This window comes from Perna viridis, chromosome 14, assembly GCF_037379345.1.
Source record: "Perna viridis isolate PV_CMFRI_1.1 ecotype Kerala chromosome 14, ASM3737934v1, whole genome shotgun sequence".
NCBI classification, from domain to species: Eukaryota; Metazoa; Mollusca; class Bivalvia; order Mytilida; family Mytilidae; genus Perna; species Perna viridis.
This window is the reverse complement of record NC_142458.1, coordinates 32193333-32208863: the sequence shown is the minus strand read 5'-3', so window position 1 is coordinate 32208863 and position 15531 is coordinate 32193333. Positions and strand designations below refer to the sequence as shown.

Here is a 15531-nt window from a genome sequence, read left to right as displayed (position 1 = left end):
TGCTAAATTTCTAAAAAGATGCTTATCACAAAGCAAACAGAGTTTATGTCTTTGTATGGTTGTATGAAAATGTTTAATTTTTAAAACATATTATTGAATTCTTGTATTTGTTTATTTTGATGACCTCGGGAAAGACAGTGTATTTACTAACTGTTCCATTTTCTTGAAAGAAAATGTTATTATATCAGTTTATTATTATTTTTGTTGAAAAAAATTCGTAACCCCTATAAAAATAAAATTGTTGCTACCTTGGTATTTAAAATGATAAAGGTTAATGTTACGGTTACAGTTAGGGTTAGGGTAAGTACGATTCTAAAGGAGCTATATCCCGTCCTAAGTAACACCACGCGGAAAACGACTGTTTTATTTAAAGTCTGATAGTAAAACAACAAAAATATCTAGGCATGATTAATAAACTATTGGGTATCTTATAAAGTCAAATTTTAGATTAACATACTCGCAGTCTGACTGCATGCGCTTATTTTTTTCGTTTACGTTATACTCAAAAAGGTTCCCATCAAATCTTCTAAAGCCTGCGTCTTTAAACTCCTTATAGATCTTAAGGTATCTAACAATATCTTCTTTTGGTGTATCTGGGAATATATGAAATTCAACTCCAAGTTGTTTTATTCTACTCGTTAAATCATCACGTATTAAGGATTCGATGACATCCCATTCATAAAATTCGATGTCCATTTTCAGGTAATCAATGTGCCTCTGAAAAAAAAATAGTTAATTTATTATTGTTTCGTGTTACCTTTGTAAAAAAACAAGACACATGACAGTAATGAAAAAGCATAACCTCAATCATGTCTTTTTATTTATGTTACTTACTGTCAAAACCGTCTCTGCTTTTGGATTTTGTGTTTGAGGAAGTGTTGTTATTGGATTTTGTTCATCAAACGTTGTATAAAGTTTCATAGTTGTTCTTACGAAACTGATATTTATTCAGAAGATGCAACATTTTCTCTCTCAATAAACTTTTTAACAAAATTACAGGCTGCCATGCCTATTTTTACAACAAACAGTATTAGTTACACATAAATAATGTAATTCAACTTGATGTTAACAAAGTAAATGATGCAGAAAGTCAATCCGATAAGACGTTAAACCTTACTGAAAGAGTAATCAAAGGAATCAAGGTTATAACGGTAATCAAAAGAATGTAATCCCGGGACAAAGACCAGAGATGAAAAAAACAGACATACACAACTCATTTCATTTGTTACTTTGTATGTTTGATTTTAGTAACTTTATGTTCTTTGTTTTGTGTGTCTGTTTTCCATGTCTGGTTTTTGTCCCTGGAATACATTCTTTTGATTACCGCCATAACCTTGGTTCCCTTGATTACTCTTGCTAATTTGACATTATATATGTTAAATGTACATATAATTCATAACTTACGTTTTCATGACCTAGGAAATTAATTATATCACGTAGAGTCTTAATTTCCCATTTCTGAAACGGATTCTTCTTTGTGTAAAGATCAAGCCTTGGAGAAAACATTTTTTTGGATTCTCCCCCTATTCCGATAGGAAAGAAATGAGCACCACTTGTTCGAATATATTCCGTAGAATTTCCCATACTGAAATTTAAAACAATCATGACACAAGCAGTTATTTTTTCTTACATATTTTGTATGCCGTGCAATGAATTGATAAAACATGATATTTTTATCTTTAAATCGAAAATTCTTTGTCTGAATTTACAATGGTTTTAGAGTCTCAGATCGATAATATATCAATGTTGAAAATGATGTTAATTTCAACGATGCAACACCAAACTGACTTCGTGTGTGATTCATCCGAAACATTATCTCGAATGTTGAAATTATTGAGAGTATCAAATTATTGTTATTAATTAATTTACTATATTTTTCTATGATCTTTCAAAAAAAGAATAATAATGATATTTAAAATGAGAAATTCATTAAGGATATTACAGTTTAATACAGTTTTTTTTTCAATCGGACTTTCTTTACTTAAATATTACCATTTGTAATAATAACATATCTAGCTCTTTTAACATAGTATTTCAAAATGAAATAGTGTATTCAAAACAGGATCTTATAAAGCCGTTACGCATACTTATTTAGATACAACACATTGCACATTTAAATTGCTTGATTTGTTGTTACCTTGGATCAAACGAAAATACATCACAACCAAGTGAGGCAAATGCGTCATCAGGACCAAAACCATAGTTAATACTACAATAAAATAATGATAATTACAAACACCAGAAAATAAAATTTGTCAAAATCAAGCAAATCCCCGACATTTCTACAAATTGAATGCTGCCCATTGTAATTGTTTAAACAGGCCGGTTTTAAAAAGCTTTGTTAAGCAATTAAACAATGTTGGTGTTAATTTCGTTTCAAATGAAAGGGCTACGTCCTAAATGAAGAGTATACAGAAAGATCTGTGCCCAATTGAACCGAAGTAGATATTGTTTAGTTGGACTACATACTACAGAATATACAAGTTAAGTATGTTTTGATATTCCATCAGAATGGGGATTAAACTTACATGAATAAGAATTATCTTTATAAATTAAAAGTTATTACTGAGAGCACTCCTATTCATCGTTCAACTTCAAAATATCTTACCCAAAGGAATACACCAAGCAAGGTTTCTTGACAACAAAGGGAAACGAATTACATTCCAGCCAGTTTCCACGCCATGTTTTGTTCCTACATTGAAACTCCATTTTCTTGCCCCTAAGGTCTCTGTGAAATTAAAAACAAATTTGAAAGAACTAACTCAAAAACACGTAAAATCAAAATGTCATGAAACAAAATGTGATTCACTCGTAATCAATTTTGGATTAACCTATTTAAAATTGCTACTTTATGCTCATCATTACAATGCATTCATATCACAAATGAAAGCTAATTGCAAAGGACACGAATAAAGATTATTAAAAAAAGACTTTTTTTGCAAGATTAAATAGTGGTACAAAACATATTTAAAAAGGCAAAAATAGCTGTATCACAATGTCTACACTAAACAATCAATAAATGAAATATTTACGCAGCGATTTCCTTCAGAGCCCGTTTCCAGTCTGTTCTTGGATTTAACTTATGTATATCATCCCCAATACTTCTTGATAGAGAGAGATCAAAGTTAAAAGGTCCATTTCTGAGTGCATTGATTCTGGATTCTGTAATCCGCGTCAGTCGATTTCTAACATCTGCTCGTAATAAAGACCTGCTTGTTCATTTTGTAATATTCAGTTTGTTTTTTGTTTGTTTTGTTTTGTTTTGTTCGTTTTTGTTTTGCTTTATTCATTTTGTTTTGTTTTTGTTTCCCGACCAGCGAAAGCTTTCTTTCTATATAGCCTAGCTGACCGAGTGGTCTAGGCCGCTGGGCTTTGTGTGAGTGGTGTTGCTAGAGATGTCACAGCGGTAATAATCTTAAATTTAGGTACTGCAGAATTTTTTTTAATTGAATGTATACAAGTACAGGAGTAACATGTTATTGGGGTAGGACCGGAGACCATCTTTTACAGCTGTGATTACATGAGTTAAAAGTTGTGAAAACGTTTTGGTGGTACATTTTACAGATCCAGCTATGTAGAGTTGTCTTCATGGATTCCTGTATAGTTTAGGAATCTAATACATAGACAGTAGATCACAATCATCATCTTTGGAAAATCAACCGAAAGAGGATAGTACGGATTTATGGTTTTCAACTATCTCTTCTTTGAATTGCGGTAGCAGTATAGGTTTTAAAACTGCTGATATTGACCCACTAAAAACGTTCAGACGTTTCAAAATAAAATACCTTTATTTTTTAGTCTTTACCCATTCTGACAGTGAATCAGTGTCTTCTCTATTTTTTTTTTTTTTTTTTTTTGTTTTGTCCATTTTCTTTCAAAGTCCTCTACCGCATTCATAAGTATTTTCAAATTATAATTTTAGTTTTTGGAGTGTGGTTTATGCTTCTTTGGACCTTTGAAAATAACACAAAAGAATGCAGGACAGAAAGAAGCGTACAAAAACCTGAGACAAAAAATCACAGTCTTGATTTAGAGAAATTTAGAACAAACCGTTATAGGACAACATGTCACAAATAATAACTTTGGGGATTATCCTAAAACAGATCATGGTTTTGTATTATTTGTTTTATACATATTAATCTTACATAATTTTATGACATAGTAAATACACACATTAAAACAATATCATGTGAAAAATCATGTAAGCACTTATTCGTTTAGCTTAGTTTTTTAATGTAAAAATATTTGTGTCACTTTATAGCTGTGTGACTGCAAATGACATGGATAGAAAATTAGCTAGGTTAAGGCCGTTTTAAGTTAAAATTTAAAAAAAAATCTTTTCAGTTGCATTCCACTGTAAAACTGTTTTAAAATGACTAAAATTGCTACTATACGTTTTCTATTCAGTTTGTTTGATAAGACAAGTTTCAAAATATGCGATTTTTCTACTTTCAATTTATTGGAATTTTCCTTCTGAATCACGTGATCATTTTTTGACATCCTTCAACTCAACTATAAAATGCCTTTGCCCGACCTGTTAATCGCAACCAAATTTATTAAAATCTAGCAAGATAATTTGTATTAAGGTATTTATCCTGAATTTTGCTGGAATTAGAAATGAATCGTCAGATTTGCCAAGAAATCTATACTAGAAATATGTTATGCGGTAAAATTTAATAATATGTCAAAGTCGGCAAAAGATTTTTTTCAACTATCCCTCACGATTTTTTGCCAGACACAGATAGATTTCCTTCTTCATTACGATTCTATTGCTGTATGACACAAGAAATTCGGTTGAGTGGAACAGGTCAAGCGAGATAAAAAAACCGACATAGTACGTGTCCAACTTTCAATTCTCTTTTGATTAAAAACGCTAAAATGATATGTTTTTAGATTCATGGTTAAATGACATAGTGGGTAATACAATTAAGGTATATGATGTACTTTCACTAATTTGCTTTATTATAACCGTGCACATCCTTTTTATCCACTGTATCACAGTGAAGGCTTTAAGATTGTAATACAAGTGTAATACAAATAAACTATTCTTACAGCTATATTATTCCGTTCAGTTCATCACACTATTTCGAACTACAAGGCCGCCATTCATGTATGAACTTTCTGGCAACAACGTTCTCGACCAATCAAAAACGGCTATAAGCATGAAGAATTTCATGATTAGAATTATATAAAAAATGAAACACTGAGTAAATAATTATAATAGAAGGGGAAGATGTTAAAGCTTGCAAATAATGTCGTTTTCCATATATGCAAAATAAGTCGCACTTACTTAAATCGAAAGAAATGAGAAATAAGAAAACGTTTAAAGAATATTTAAGCGGAAAACTGACGTGATGCTTGAAACTCTTTATATATTTTCCATTTTCTCCAAATGTATCTAGATAGAGTTTCCGAAAACTGTCAGTTTAATGGAAAATTGCAATCGCCAGCAGACGTTGACGTAGGCATTACTTATGACCTTGTAGCATTGTATTCCTTTGTTTTGTTACATAGTAAAAATTACACTGAATGTCTCTGAACTATCCTGTGTTTTACAACTTTCAAAACGATAGTTAAAACAACAAATTTAGTGTTATATAAGCAAACTTGGTTGTTAAGCTGATATCCAGTTTTGACAATAGTTGACAGTTTTTAATTAGTCGGTAAAATTATGACCTCTTTGAAATATAATAACATTGCAGAGGAGACATGTTTGTTTCCGTTTCTTTTATTTTATTTCATTCTTTATTATTATTTTTTTTTTGTGGTCTTAAACCTCTGTATAACTTTAATGCAATCGAATGTCTTTCACCAATTGTTATGACTTTTTTATTCTTGGGTTACCAACCATGTACTGGATTCCTAAACTCCACAAGAATCGATACAAACAAGGTTACATAACTGGGTCTGCAAATTGACCACCAAACCTCTTTCAAAACTTTGAACTTCTATACTCACACCAGTCAAAGAGGGTTTCAAGTCTCACCACTACACTTGTTACTCCCGAAGTGGTATAAATTCAATATGGATCCTGAAAAATTCGAAAATTCTTTTAGAGACCCTAATAATCAGAATATAATAGCATTACAACCTATTATTTTTCAACACCGTATACTTTTATTCTCATACATCGTTGTTGCTCCAACAAAGATGGTACACCTAGGTATTATTATATAGTTCTTGGTAGAGATTCCTCATATTTCGTGAAATATTATTCCAAATCATCTTCCTTATATGCAGAAGAAGATTTTTTTCAAAATGCTTGAATTTTTTATCGACAACATATTTGTCCAGTGTGGTTGGCGCGTTTTTCAACAAACGGTTGGCATTCCAATGGGAACAAATTGTACTCCTCTACTTGACGTAATCCTAGACTCTTATGAGGCTGACTTTATCATTGATTTGATCCGAAAGAAAGGTCATCGTTTAGCTAGTTCCTTTAATCAGTTTCCGTTATATAAATGACGTTCTATCTCTAAACAATCCGAGTTTCGGGGACTTGATACATCGCATCTAATCAAAAGAACTTGAGATAAAGAATATTACAGACATTGCGAAGTCAGCCTCATATCTTGACCTACACTTTCAGACCGATGGTAAAGGAAAACGAATGACCAAACTTTACGACAAACGTGATGACTTTTCATTCAGAATTGTCAACTTTCCTTTCATCTTTGACAACATCCTTCCAGAACCTGTGCATGGAGTTTTCGTATCACAACTCATCATGTCAGAGCTTCCCGTAATTGCGCAGACGTTTTGTATTGCGCTAGACTTACAGTTAGGTTTCTTGAACATGGTAATGTTGCTGCAAGATTAGATTGAAGTCAGTTCAGACGATTTATGGTCGTCATCATGAACTCGTGGATCGTTATGCTATTTCCTTCTGCACCATGAAAATTGATTTGTTCAACGTTTTATAGTTTTTCTTTCCTCTTTCGTCTGTCCCGGACTTGATGTTTTATGAGCAACTCGGCGGGTGTTGCTAGAAAGCAGAGGACGCTTACCCTACGATGTACCTGGTCCATGCTCTCAGTTTTTAGTGGAGTCCGAGTTGCGCATTTGCTTTTGTCACTTTGTATGTTATTTTAGTTACTTAATGTTTTTTGTTGTTTATGTCTGTTTTTCATGGTTGGTCTTTGTCCCTGGATTGCTTTTTATTGATTTCCGCTAGAACCTTGGTTCCCTTGATTACTCCTTGACTATTTGTCCATTGGGTTGATCAAGTTATGATTTGTGATTTTTTTTGTCCTACCAAATTATGACTTTTAATTCTGTGACTTTCTAAAACAGTCCTTCTCATTATTGTGTAATATTTACATTTATTAAAGTGACTTTAAATATAATTTCTAATATTTTAAACAAAATTTTATTAGCTTGGCTTATGTCAAGTGTGTATTAAGTATAAACAAAAACGCGGTTAATAAGAATTAATATTAAAATTGGGATTTTAATAAATAATTGTTTTGTCTGGTCTTATCTCGATATGGTTCGCACGTACAGCCTGTTTTTACTACGCACGGTTTGGTTATCCGTTACTTAAGTATCGGCTAGTGACTTCCATGTTCAACAGATGTGCCTTGCAGTTTTCAATTATTTGTTGGAATAACAAGAAACTGCAAAAAAACACGATAGCACAAAATGAAGAAATGGTTTATGAATGTTTAAGGCCGCTTTTTTTTTCAAATTAGTCGGTAAAATATTTGTTAAAGATATTTCAATATATTTTGAAATGCAAATTAACTACTACTGTAGTGTGCAGCGCGGCCTGGTGCTTGAATTTTCTAATCATGGGAATCAACATTTGAGTGGAAATCAAAATAATGTGTCAAAGATGAAGACTAGACAGGGAAAAAGAAACATACAACAATGATAACTATAAATAACTAGAAAACAGTTACAAAGATATAAACGTAAATGGCAACCAGGACACCACAAAAAATGGCATCATTAACCAGGTGCATCGGTAGGGTAAGGGTTTTTCTAAAAATGACCAACGATTTGCCCATTACATATCAAGTTTAGGGTAGATGAAAGAGAAAAAAGAAAACTATGACACGAAGAAAACATTGGTTGATATGGTACAGATTAATTCTCCATGACGATACACGAGTGAATGATGACGAACATAGTGCACGTAGTTTTGGTAGCCTCTTGTAAAACGTATGGTTGTAATCTCCACACGCAGGTACAAAAGGGTAGTTGCTACAGACGGAAGGATAGTTGACGAAACGGAATGAAAAGTCAATCAATCGTGTGTATCGTATTCTTTGGTCATGAGTTTTCTCTTTCCATCGATCTCTTAGTATATGATGTCAAGATATGATGTTGACTTCATAGTGTCCGTAAGGTATTCTGTGTTACGTTATTTTGGACAGATGCGACGTATAAAATATTTGAATATAGAACTATTTCAACACAATTCGTTATCTTCAAAGCGAAAACTGAGATAAAAAGAACTGGCTAATTGATGTTTTGGATCAGATCAGCTATACAGGCCCAAATGAGTAAACACAAAAGATCAGCGAGAATTGGATCTCAATTTGTACCAATTAGAATGACGACAGTCTGTTGAAGAACACTTCCACCACACCTTACAAATATGTTGTCGATTAAAACATTCTAGCATTTTGAAGCATCTTCAGTATATTTTAAAGATGATTTGGAATCGATTGTTACAAAGTATTAAAACCTTCTATCAATTACTACGTTCTTGTATCAAGGTGTTCCGTTTTGTTTTGTTTTTTTTTTGTTTTGTTTTTTCAAGATCCACATTGTATGAATACCACTACAGGAGTAGTTAATATGGTGGTAAGACTGAAGACCATATTTGACAGATGTAAGTATGGAAGTTAATAGTTTCGAAAGAGATTTGGTAGTACGTTTTACAGTTCCAGCTATGGTTTGCTGTATGTATGGTTTCTTGTGGAGTTGTGGAATTTAATACATAGACAAAACATCGCAATCTTTGTCTTTGGTGGAAAATAGAGTTTAGAACGGATTCATGGTTTGCCACTATCTCTTACTTGTGGAAGCAGAATAGGTGTTATTACTAGAGATCGATGGTAAAGGCAAAACTGTTGACCAAACTTTCCTTTCATCTTTGGCAACATCCTTCAAGAACCTGTGTATGGAGTTTTCATATCACAACTCGTACGTCATGTCAGAGCTTTCCGTAATTACGCAGACGTTTTGTATCACGCTAGACTTACAGTTAGATATCTGGAACTGGGTAATGCTGCTGCAAGATTAGATTGAAGTCATCAGTTCAGAAGATTTATGGTCGTCATCATGAACTCGTGGATCGTTACGTTGTTTCCTTCTGTATGTATGGTTTCTTGTTGAGTTGTGGAATTTAATACATAGACAAAAGATCGTAATTTTCGTCTTTGGTGGAAAATAGAGTTTAGAACGGATTCATGGTTTGCCACTATCTCTTTCTTGTGGTAGCAGAATAGGTGTAACTACTAGAGATCGATGGTAAAGGAAAACTATTGACCAATTTTACGACAAACGTGATGAATTTTCATTCAGAATTGTCAACTTTCCTTTCATCTGTGGTACCTGCGTATGGAGTTTTCATGTCAACTCATACGGTATGTCAGACCTTTTGTATTGCGCTATACTTCTTACAATTAGGCTTCTAGAAAACTACTTTTTGTTTCAATGTTTCACTAATTTGTTTTATAAAGTCTGCTGTTTTGCACTATCAAGAATATGTTGTATGTCTATAAATAAAACCTAAAGACCAATTCCTCTTCACTGTACACCACACTCATAATTTTGTTTCAGAAAGATAAAAAAAGTATGTCAATAAACCTAAAGAATGGTAATCTATTTGTAATGAAATGATTGAACAGCTGAAGGTAAATTTAAATTACAAATTTCGTCGTTGAATGTCAGTTTAGACGCACGTACTATCAAGTTTTACAAAAATTGACATAACAGGAACAATTACTCTGACTTAAAATAAGTAAAAAGATTTAATGAAAAATAACTTATATACCTATCTGTGCATTCTGAATTATGAATTTCTATCTTACCGCTAAAATACAAAAATGAACAGAAGGCACACAGGATGACAACTAAAAGGTTTGTTAACAAATGTTTCCCCATCGCTAACTCCTTCAAACTGTGCATACACCTGTCAATAAAAACACAATGAACATATATTCGATGAACATGAGTAACTAGAAGAAAATGCCTCTAATGTTAGTTTATTGAAGAACACCAGTTATATATATATATATATATCTGCCGGTCTATGTAACTACTATTCTACTGGAGTGGAATATGCCACAACAGGTACTCCTGAAGTTTGATTGGTCAATTGGCAGGGGATATGTGACAATATTTGGATGCGATCAACCGGTCCATGTATTGCCATATAACTCGGTATCGTGAATTATTGGCTAATTATCCATATAATTTACTCGCGTGTGTTGAACAACTGATTGTAAAAGCATTAATAGGAACTGTCATACATATATCTTCCTGTGAAATTTTACAAGATCATCCACATTGTATCAATAAATGTCTGTACTGGTGGTTATTATTGAGATGATCTCCTGACCATGCATAAATTTGTAAGTAATCGAAAAGCAATTAATTGCACGTGGTCCGAATCATTCACAATCGAGACAATACTACATAATATTAATTGCGTACAATAAAGTTGTCAACAATCTCTGCTTTGTGCGTACACAGTTTAGTAAACAAAGCATTTGTAGAATCAAGGGAAGGTTAACGTCGAAACCCCAGTTTCGTTAGAAAGGTTGTTAATTTCATGCCAATCGATTGATTGATTGATTGTTGGGGTTTACCGTCCGAGCAGCAATATTTCAGCTATATTCAGACGATGAACATGAAATGGATGATAAAATGAACATGAAATGATGATGAAATGAAAAATGGGATGGGACACAAAGACAGTAGGGTCGACAAATTTTCATTGCCACTAGAAAAAGGGAGGGATGGGTAAGGTCGGGCTATTTAGCCTCCTGTGGCGGAGCTCAGTGGTTCCTACTCCTATCAAATACCACAGCAGGGTTTTTTAACGTGCGAGGAACGTGGCATCTTTCCCAACACGGTGCATCACTATGGTTTGCGGTCAGGTTTTCCGTTTTATAGCCTGACAACCCCAGCATGTAACACGCCAGGGGTACCCCATTCCACCACCTGGGGCACACATCCCAGAGCGCCTAGCCCCCGGCTAGGTTTCTGAGCACTATTTAGTCGCCTTTTACGACAAGCTTAGCGCTGCTGCAGGCCTATTCTTTTAACACACGGACCTGCACGGGGCAGGAACCGTCAATATGATCCTTCAAAACTTGGGCTAAACTATTAATTTTAGTACTGAAGAGAGTGACAGAAAGAATACTTCCCTGAGGAACTCCCATTTCCTGTTCCTTCTCCTCAGAAAAAGACGAATTTACCCTTACATTTAAATGACGATCTGACAAAAAATTATACAAGAACAGAGGAAGTCTTCCTTTCAACCCCATATCAAATATATCTTTTAAAATACCATATTTCCACATCGTGTCATAGGCTTTTTCTAAATCGAAAAAGACCGACACAACATGTTCATTTTTAGCAAATGTATTTCTGATGAGCGTTTCAAACCGGACTAAATGGTCAAGAGTACTTCTGCCTTGCCTAAAACCAAACTGAATATTAGAGAGTAAGTTGTGCTTCTCAAGGAACCACACAAGGCGATCATTGACCATTCGTTCCATTGTCTTGCAGACGCAACTCGTCAATGCGATCGGGCGATAATTTGAAGGATCCGTATGATCCTTTCCTGGTTTTGGGATAGGGACAACTGAAGCCGTTTTCCAGCTGGAAGGAACGTTACCAGAAGTCCATATCTCGTTCATTAACGCAAGAAGTGTATGTAAAGATAGATCAGTTTGTTTGTTTGTTTGTTGGGGTTTAACGTCCGAGCAGCAATATTTCAGCTATATTCAGACAATAAACATGAAATGGATGATAAAATGAACATGAAACGAAAAAAAAGGGTGGGTCACAAGGATAATAGGGTCGACAAATTTTGATTGCCACTGAAAAAAGGAGGGATGGGTAAGGTAGGGCAATTTAGCCTCCTCTGGCGGAGCCCAAATATCCTATCAACTAAGGAGGCTAAATTGCCCGACCCTACCCACCTCTCCCTATTTCCAGTGGCAATAGAAATTTATCGACCCCATTGTCCTTGTGTCCCATTCCTTTTTCATTTCATCATTTCATGTTCATTTTGTCTTCAATTTCATGTTCATCGTCTGAATATAGCTGAAACATTGCTGCTCGGACGTTAAACTCCAACAAACAAACAAACAAACAAATCTCGGTATTTAAGGACACCCTGTGACTGCTTTAGTGACTTCTGTCCAGATGAAACCACATCAAGGTGTCACCAATCCTGGTTAATTTTAACAAATCTGATGATTGGCCAGGTCTGAGGCATTCAATCAAAATTCCTGATCTCATTTTTTTTTTTTGTATCTTTAACATCACCATCCCCGTGCAGGTCCGGGTGTTAAAAGAATAGGCCTGCAGCAGCGCTAAGCTTGTCGTAAAAGGCGACTAAACAGTGCTTAGAAACCTAGCCTGGGGCTAGGGCACTCTGCTCACAAAGCAACTGGGATGTGTGCCCCAGGTGGTGGAATGGGGTACCCCTGGTGTGTTATATGCTGGGGTTGTCAGGCTATAATACGGAAAATCTGACCACAAACCATAGTGGTGCACCGTGTTGGGAAAGATGCCACGTTCCTCGCACGTTAAAGAACCCTACTGTGGTATTCTCCCGGAGTAGGAACCATATTGCTCCGCCACAGGAGGCTAAATTGCCCGACCTTACCCATCTCTCCCTATTTTCAGTGGCAATCAAAATTTGTCGACCCCATTGTCCTTCTGTCCCATCCATTTTTCATTTCATCATCATTTCATGTTCATTTTATCATCACTTTCATGTTCATCGTCTGAATGTAGCTGAAATATTGCTGCTCGGACGTTAAACCCCAACAAACAAACAAACAAACAAACAAACATAACATCACCAGCTACACCCTTGGTAGTTTTCTGTATTAAAAAAGGAGAAAGGTCATTAACATTTTTGTCTTTATCTTTTGCAGAAATTACAATAAATCATGGCCAGTTTTTATCACTTTCGTGAGAAGAATTGTAGACATCACTTTTTTGTTTTTTTTAATAAGAAACATTGAACTCTCCGTTGTTTTTTGTCGCCATGTTAAGTTTTTATAAGTTTCATCGTCTCTGTTCCCCACCCGCCACCGAGTGCCAACACGGGCGATGCTAGGACTCTACGGATTTCCAGCAGATGGCATCAGGGATTCCAGAGACGACATACTCGAACAGAGCGTATCTATCAATGGCGCATAGACAGCGTACTACTCGATTGATCCATGAGCCACCGCCTTCTTCATTTGCCATTTGTAAGCTTTTGAAAATCTTAGAAATATTGGATTAAACAAAATGTCATCAGTAAAGCATGTGGACAAATGAAGGGCATGGCGTGACCAGCCGATTGATCGAACCGGGTCCATCCGATCTCCCGTTTAGATGACCTAAGAGCCGAGTGGCATATACAGCCGTATCCTCGATCATCCAGCCATCGATGAAACGGGGGTAACGTCACAACTGGAGTCTTAGATACGACCTTCATCCACTAGGACCTCGCGGGTTGCAACTCACGGCAAACAAGTAGGTGAACCCACTTTTTATTTTAAACACCGGGCCCACGGTCGATGTTGTGTGTATTCATACCAGTGAAAAAAGGAGTATGATGATATTATCAATGATCATCGAATGTTACAGAATTATGCGATGAATATTTCGTTAATGTAATGAAAGATATTGACAATGACAGCTGTGCTGTAAATAATAGCCATCCAAGTATTTCTGAAATAGTGGAATGAAGTTCAAATTTCAATCAAATTAAATCAAAGATAACTTTGTAGAAAAACAAATTATTGAGATCGATATAAACGAAGACACTGGTTTTGATACAGTATTATTTCAGTTACTTAATGTTCTTTGTTGTGTTTGTCCGTTTAAAATGTCTAGTCTTTGTACCTGGATTACATTCCTTTGATTTCCGCTAGAATCTTGTTCCCTTGATTACTCTTTTGTTACATTGACAATACCCATACCAGCAATAGGTATACCTGAAACTCAACTACTTACTTTGTCGTTTGATTGATTGTTTGTTTGTTGGGTTTAACGTCCGAGCAGCAATATTTCAGCTATATTCAGACGATGAACATGAAATTGATGATAAAATGAACATGAAATGATGAAATGAAAAAGGGATGGGACACAAGTACAATGGGGTCGACAAAATTTGATTGCCACTGGAAATAGGGAGAGATGGGTAGGGTCGGGCAATTTAGCCTCCTGTGGCGGAGTCCTATGGTTCCTACTCCGGGAGAATACCACAGTAGGGTTCTTTAACGTGCGAGGAACGTGGCATCTATCCCAACACGGTGCACCACTACGGTTAGAGGTCAGGTTTTCCGTATTATAGCCTGACAACCCAGTACGTAACACACCAGGGGTATCCCATTCCACCAACTGGTGCACACAACCAAGGCTCTGTGGGCAGAGCGCCCTAGCCCCCGGCTAGAGTTCTGAGCACTATTTAGTCGCCTTTTACAACAAGCTTAGCGCTGTGCAGGCCTTTTTTTCAACCCGGACTTGCACGGGGCGTTCATATTTTCAGGAACATAGAAAACAATATATTAAAGCTTATTATAAACAAAGATTTACTGTTTTAAAAGTCCAAGAACTGATGAATAGTAAGAAAATGTCAGAACTGAATCTATTTATATGCCTTTATATGACACGTTGGTTTGTCATGTAAATGTTTATGCTATTTTTGTAATTTATTTCAATTGCCTTTTGTTGACGGTTTACTAGAATCAAAATATATAAACTTGTCAAAGTATCTGAGATCGCCAGTGTGCTTGTATCAATGTCGCCACTATGTGATAATATACATACTTTAGAAAGTACAAAATAGCCATTGATGCCTCGATTGATTTCTAATAATTTATGTAAAACTGACCAACGATGACCAATTATCTAACATTACAGAACTTCTGACGGGAGATTATGTATGCCAAATGGTCGGAGACTATGACGGATTCGGAAGTACAAACGGTTTTTAAATGATAAGATTGGAAAATCAAAGGAAACAAAAATATTTCTACGGCATTTTTATCAGAAAGAATTACTCCTAGAAGATACAACAAATAAAAAATGCACAAATTTACGAAATTTAGAAAAATATATCTTGAAAGAGACCTTACCTTTTAAATTAACATCATATATGCCACATTGTTTTGGGTAGATATTTGTAACAGATATGATGTAGTTTCATTACGATATTTGTATTGATCCATGTACAGTTGGTGAACTATTGACGAATTTACATTAACATATATCAACTTCTCATGAAATTGTGCACCATGCAAACATTGGAAGGGTAATCAAAGGAACCAAGATTCTAACGAA

At 35.0% G+C, this 15531-nt stretch overlaps 1 protein-coding gene across 1 annotated transcript; it reads right to left on the bottom strand.

Annotated features, from left to right (window-relative positions):
• Nucleotides 1–348: 348 nt before the first annotated feature.
• LOC148599009 (putative methyltransferase-like protein 24) lies at nucleotides 349–15474 on the bottom strand. The gene is made up of 7 exons (XM_088560865.1): nucleotides 15327–15474; nucleotides 10044–10144; nucleotides 3033–3192; nucleotides 2609–2728; nucleotides 2138–2209; nucleotides 1405–1585; nucleotides 349–717 (listed from the first exon to the last, which is right to left on the bottom strand). The coding sequence occupies exons 2-7, from the start codon at nucleotides 10138–10140 to the stop codon at nucleotides 409–411; spliced, it is 939 nt and encodes a 312-aa protein (XP_088416991.1). The 5' UTR covers nucleotides 10141–10144; nucleotides 15327–15474; the 3' UTR covers nucleotides 349–408.
• Nucleotides 15475–15531: the final 57 nt, after the last annotated feature.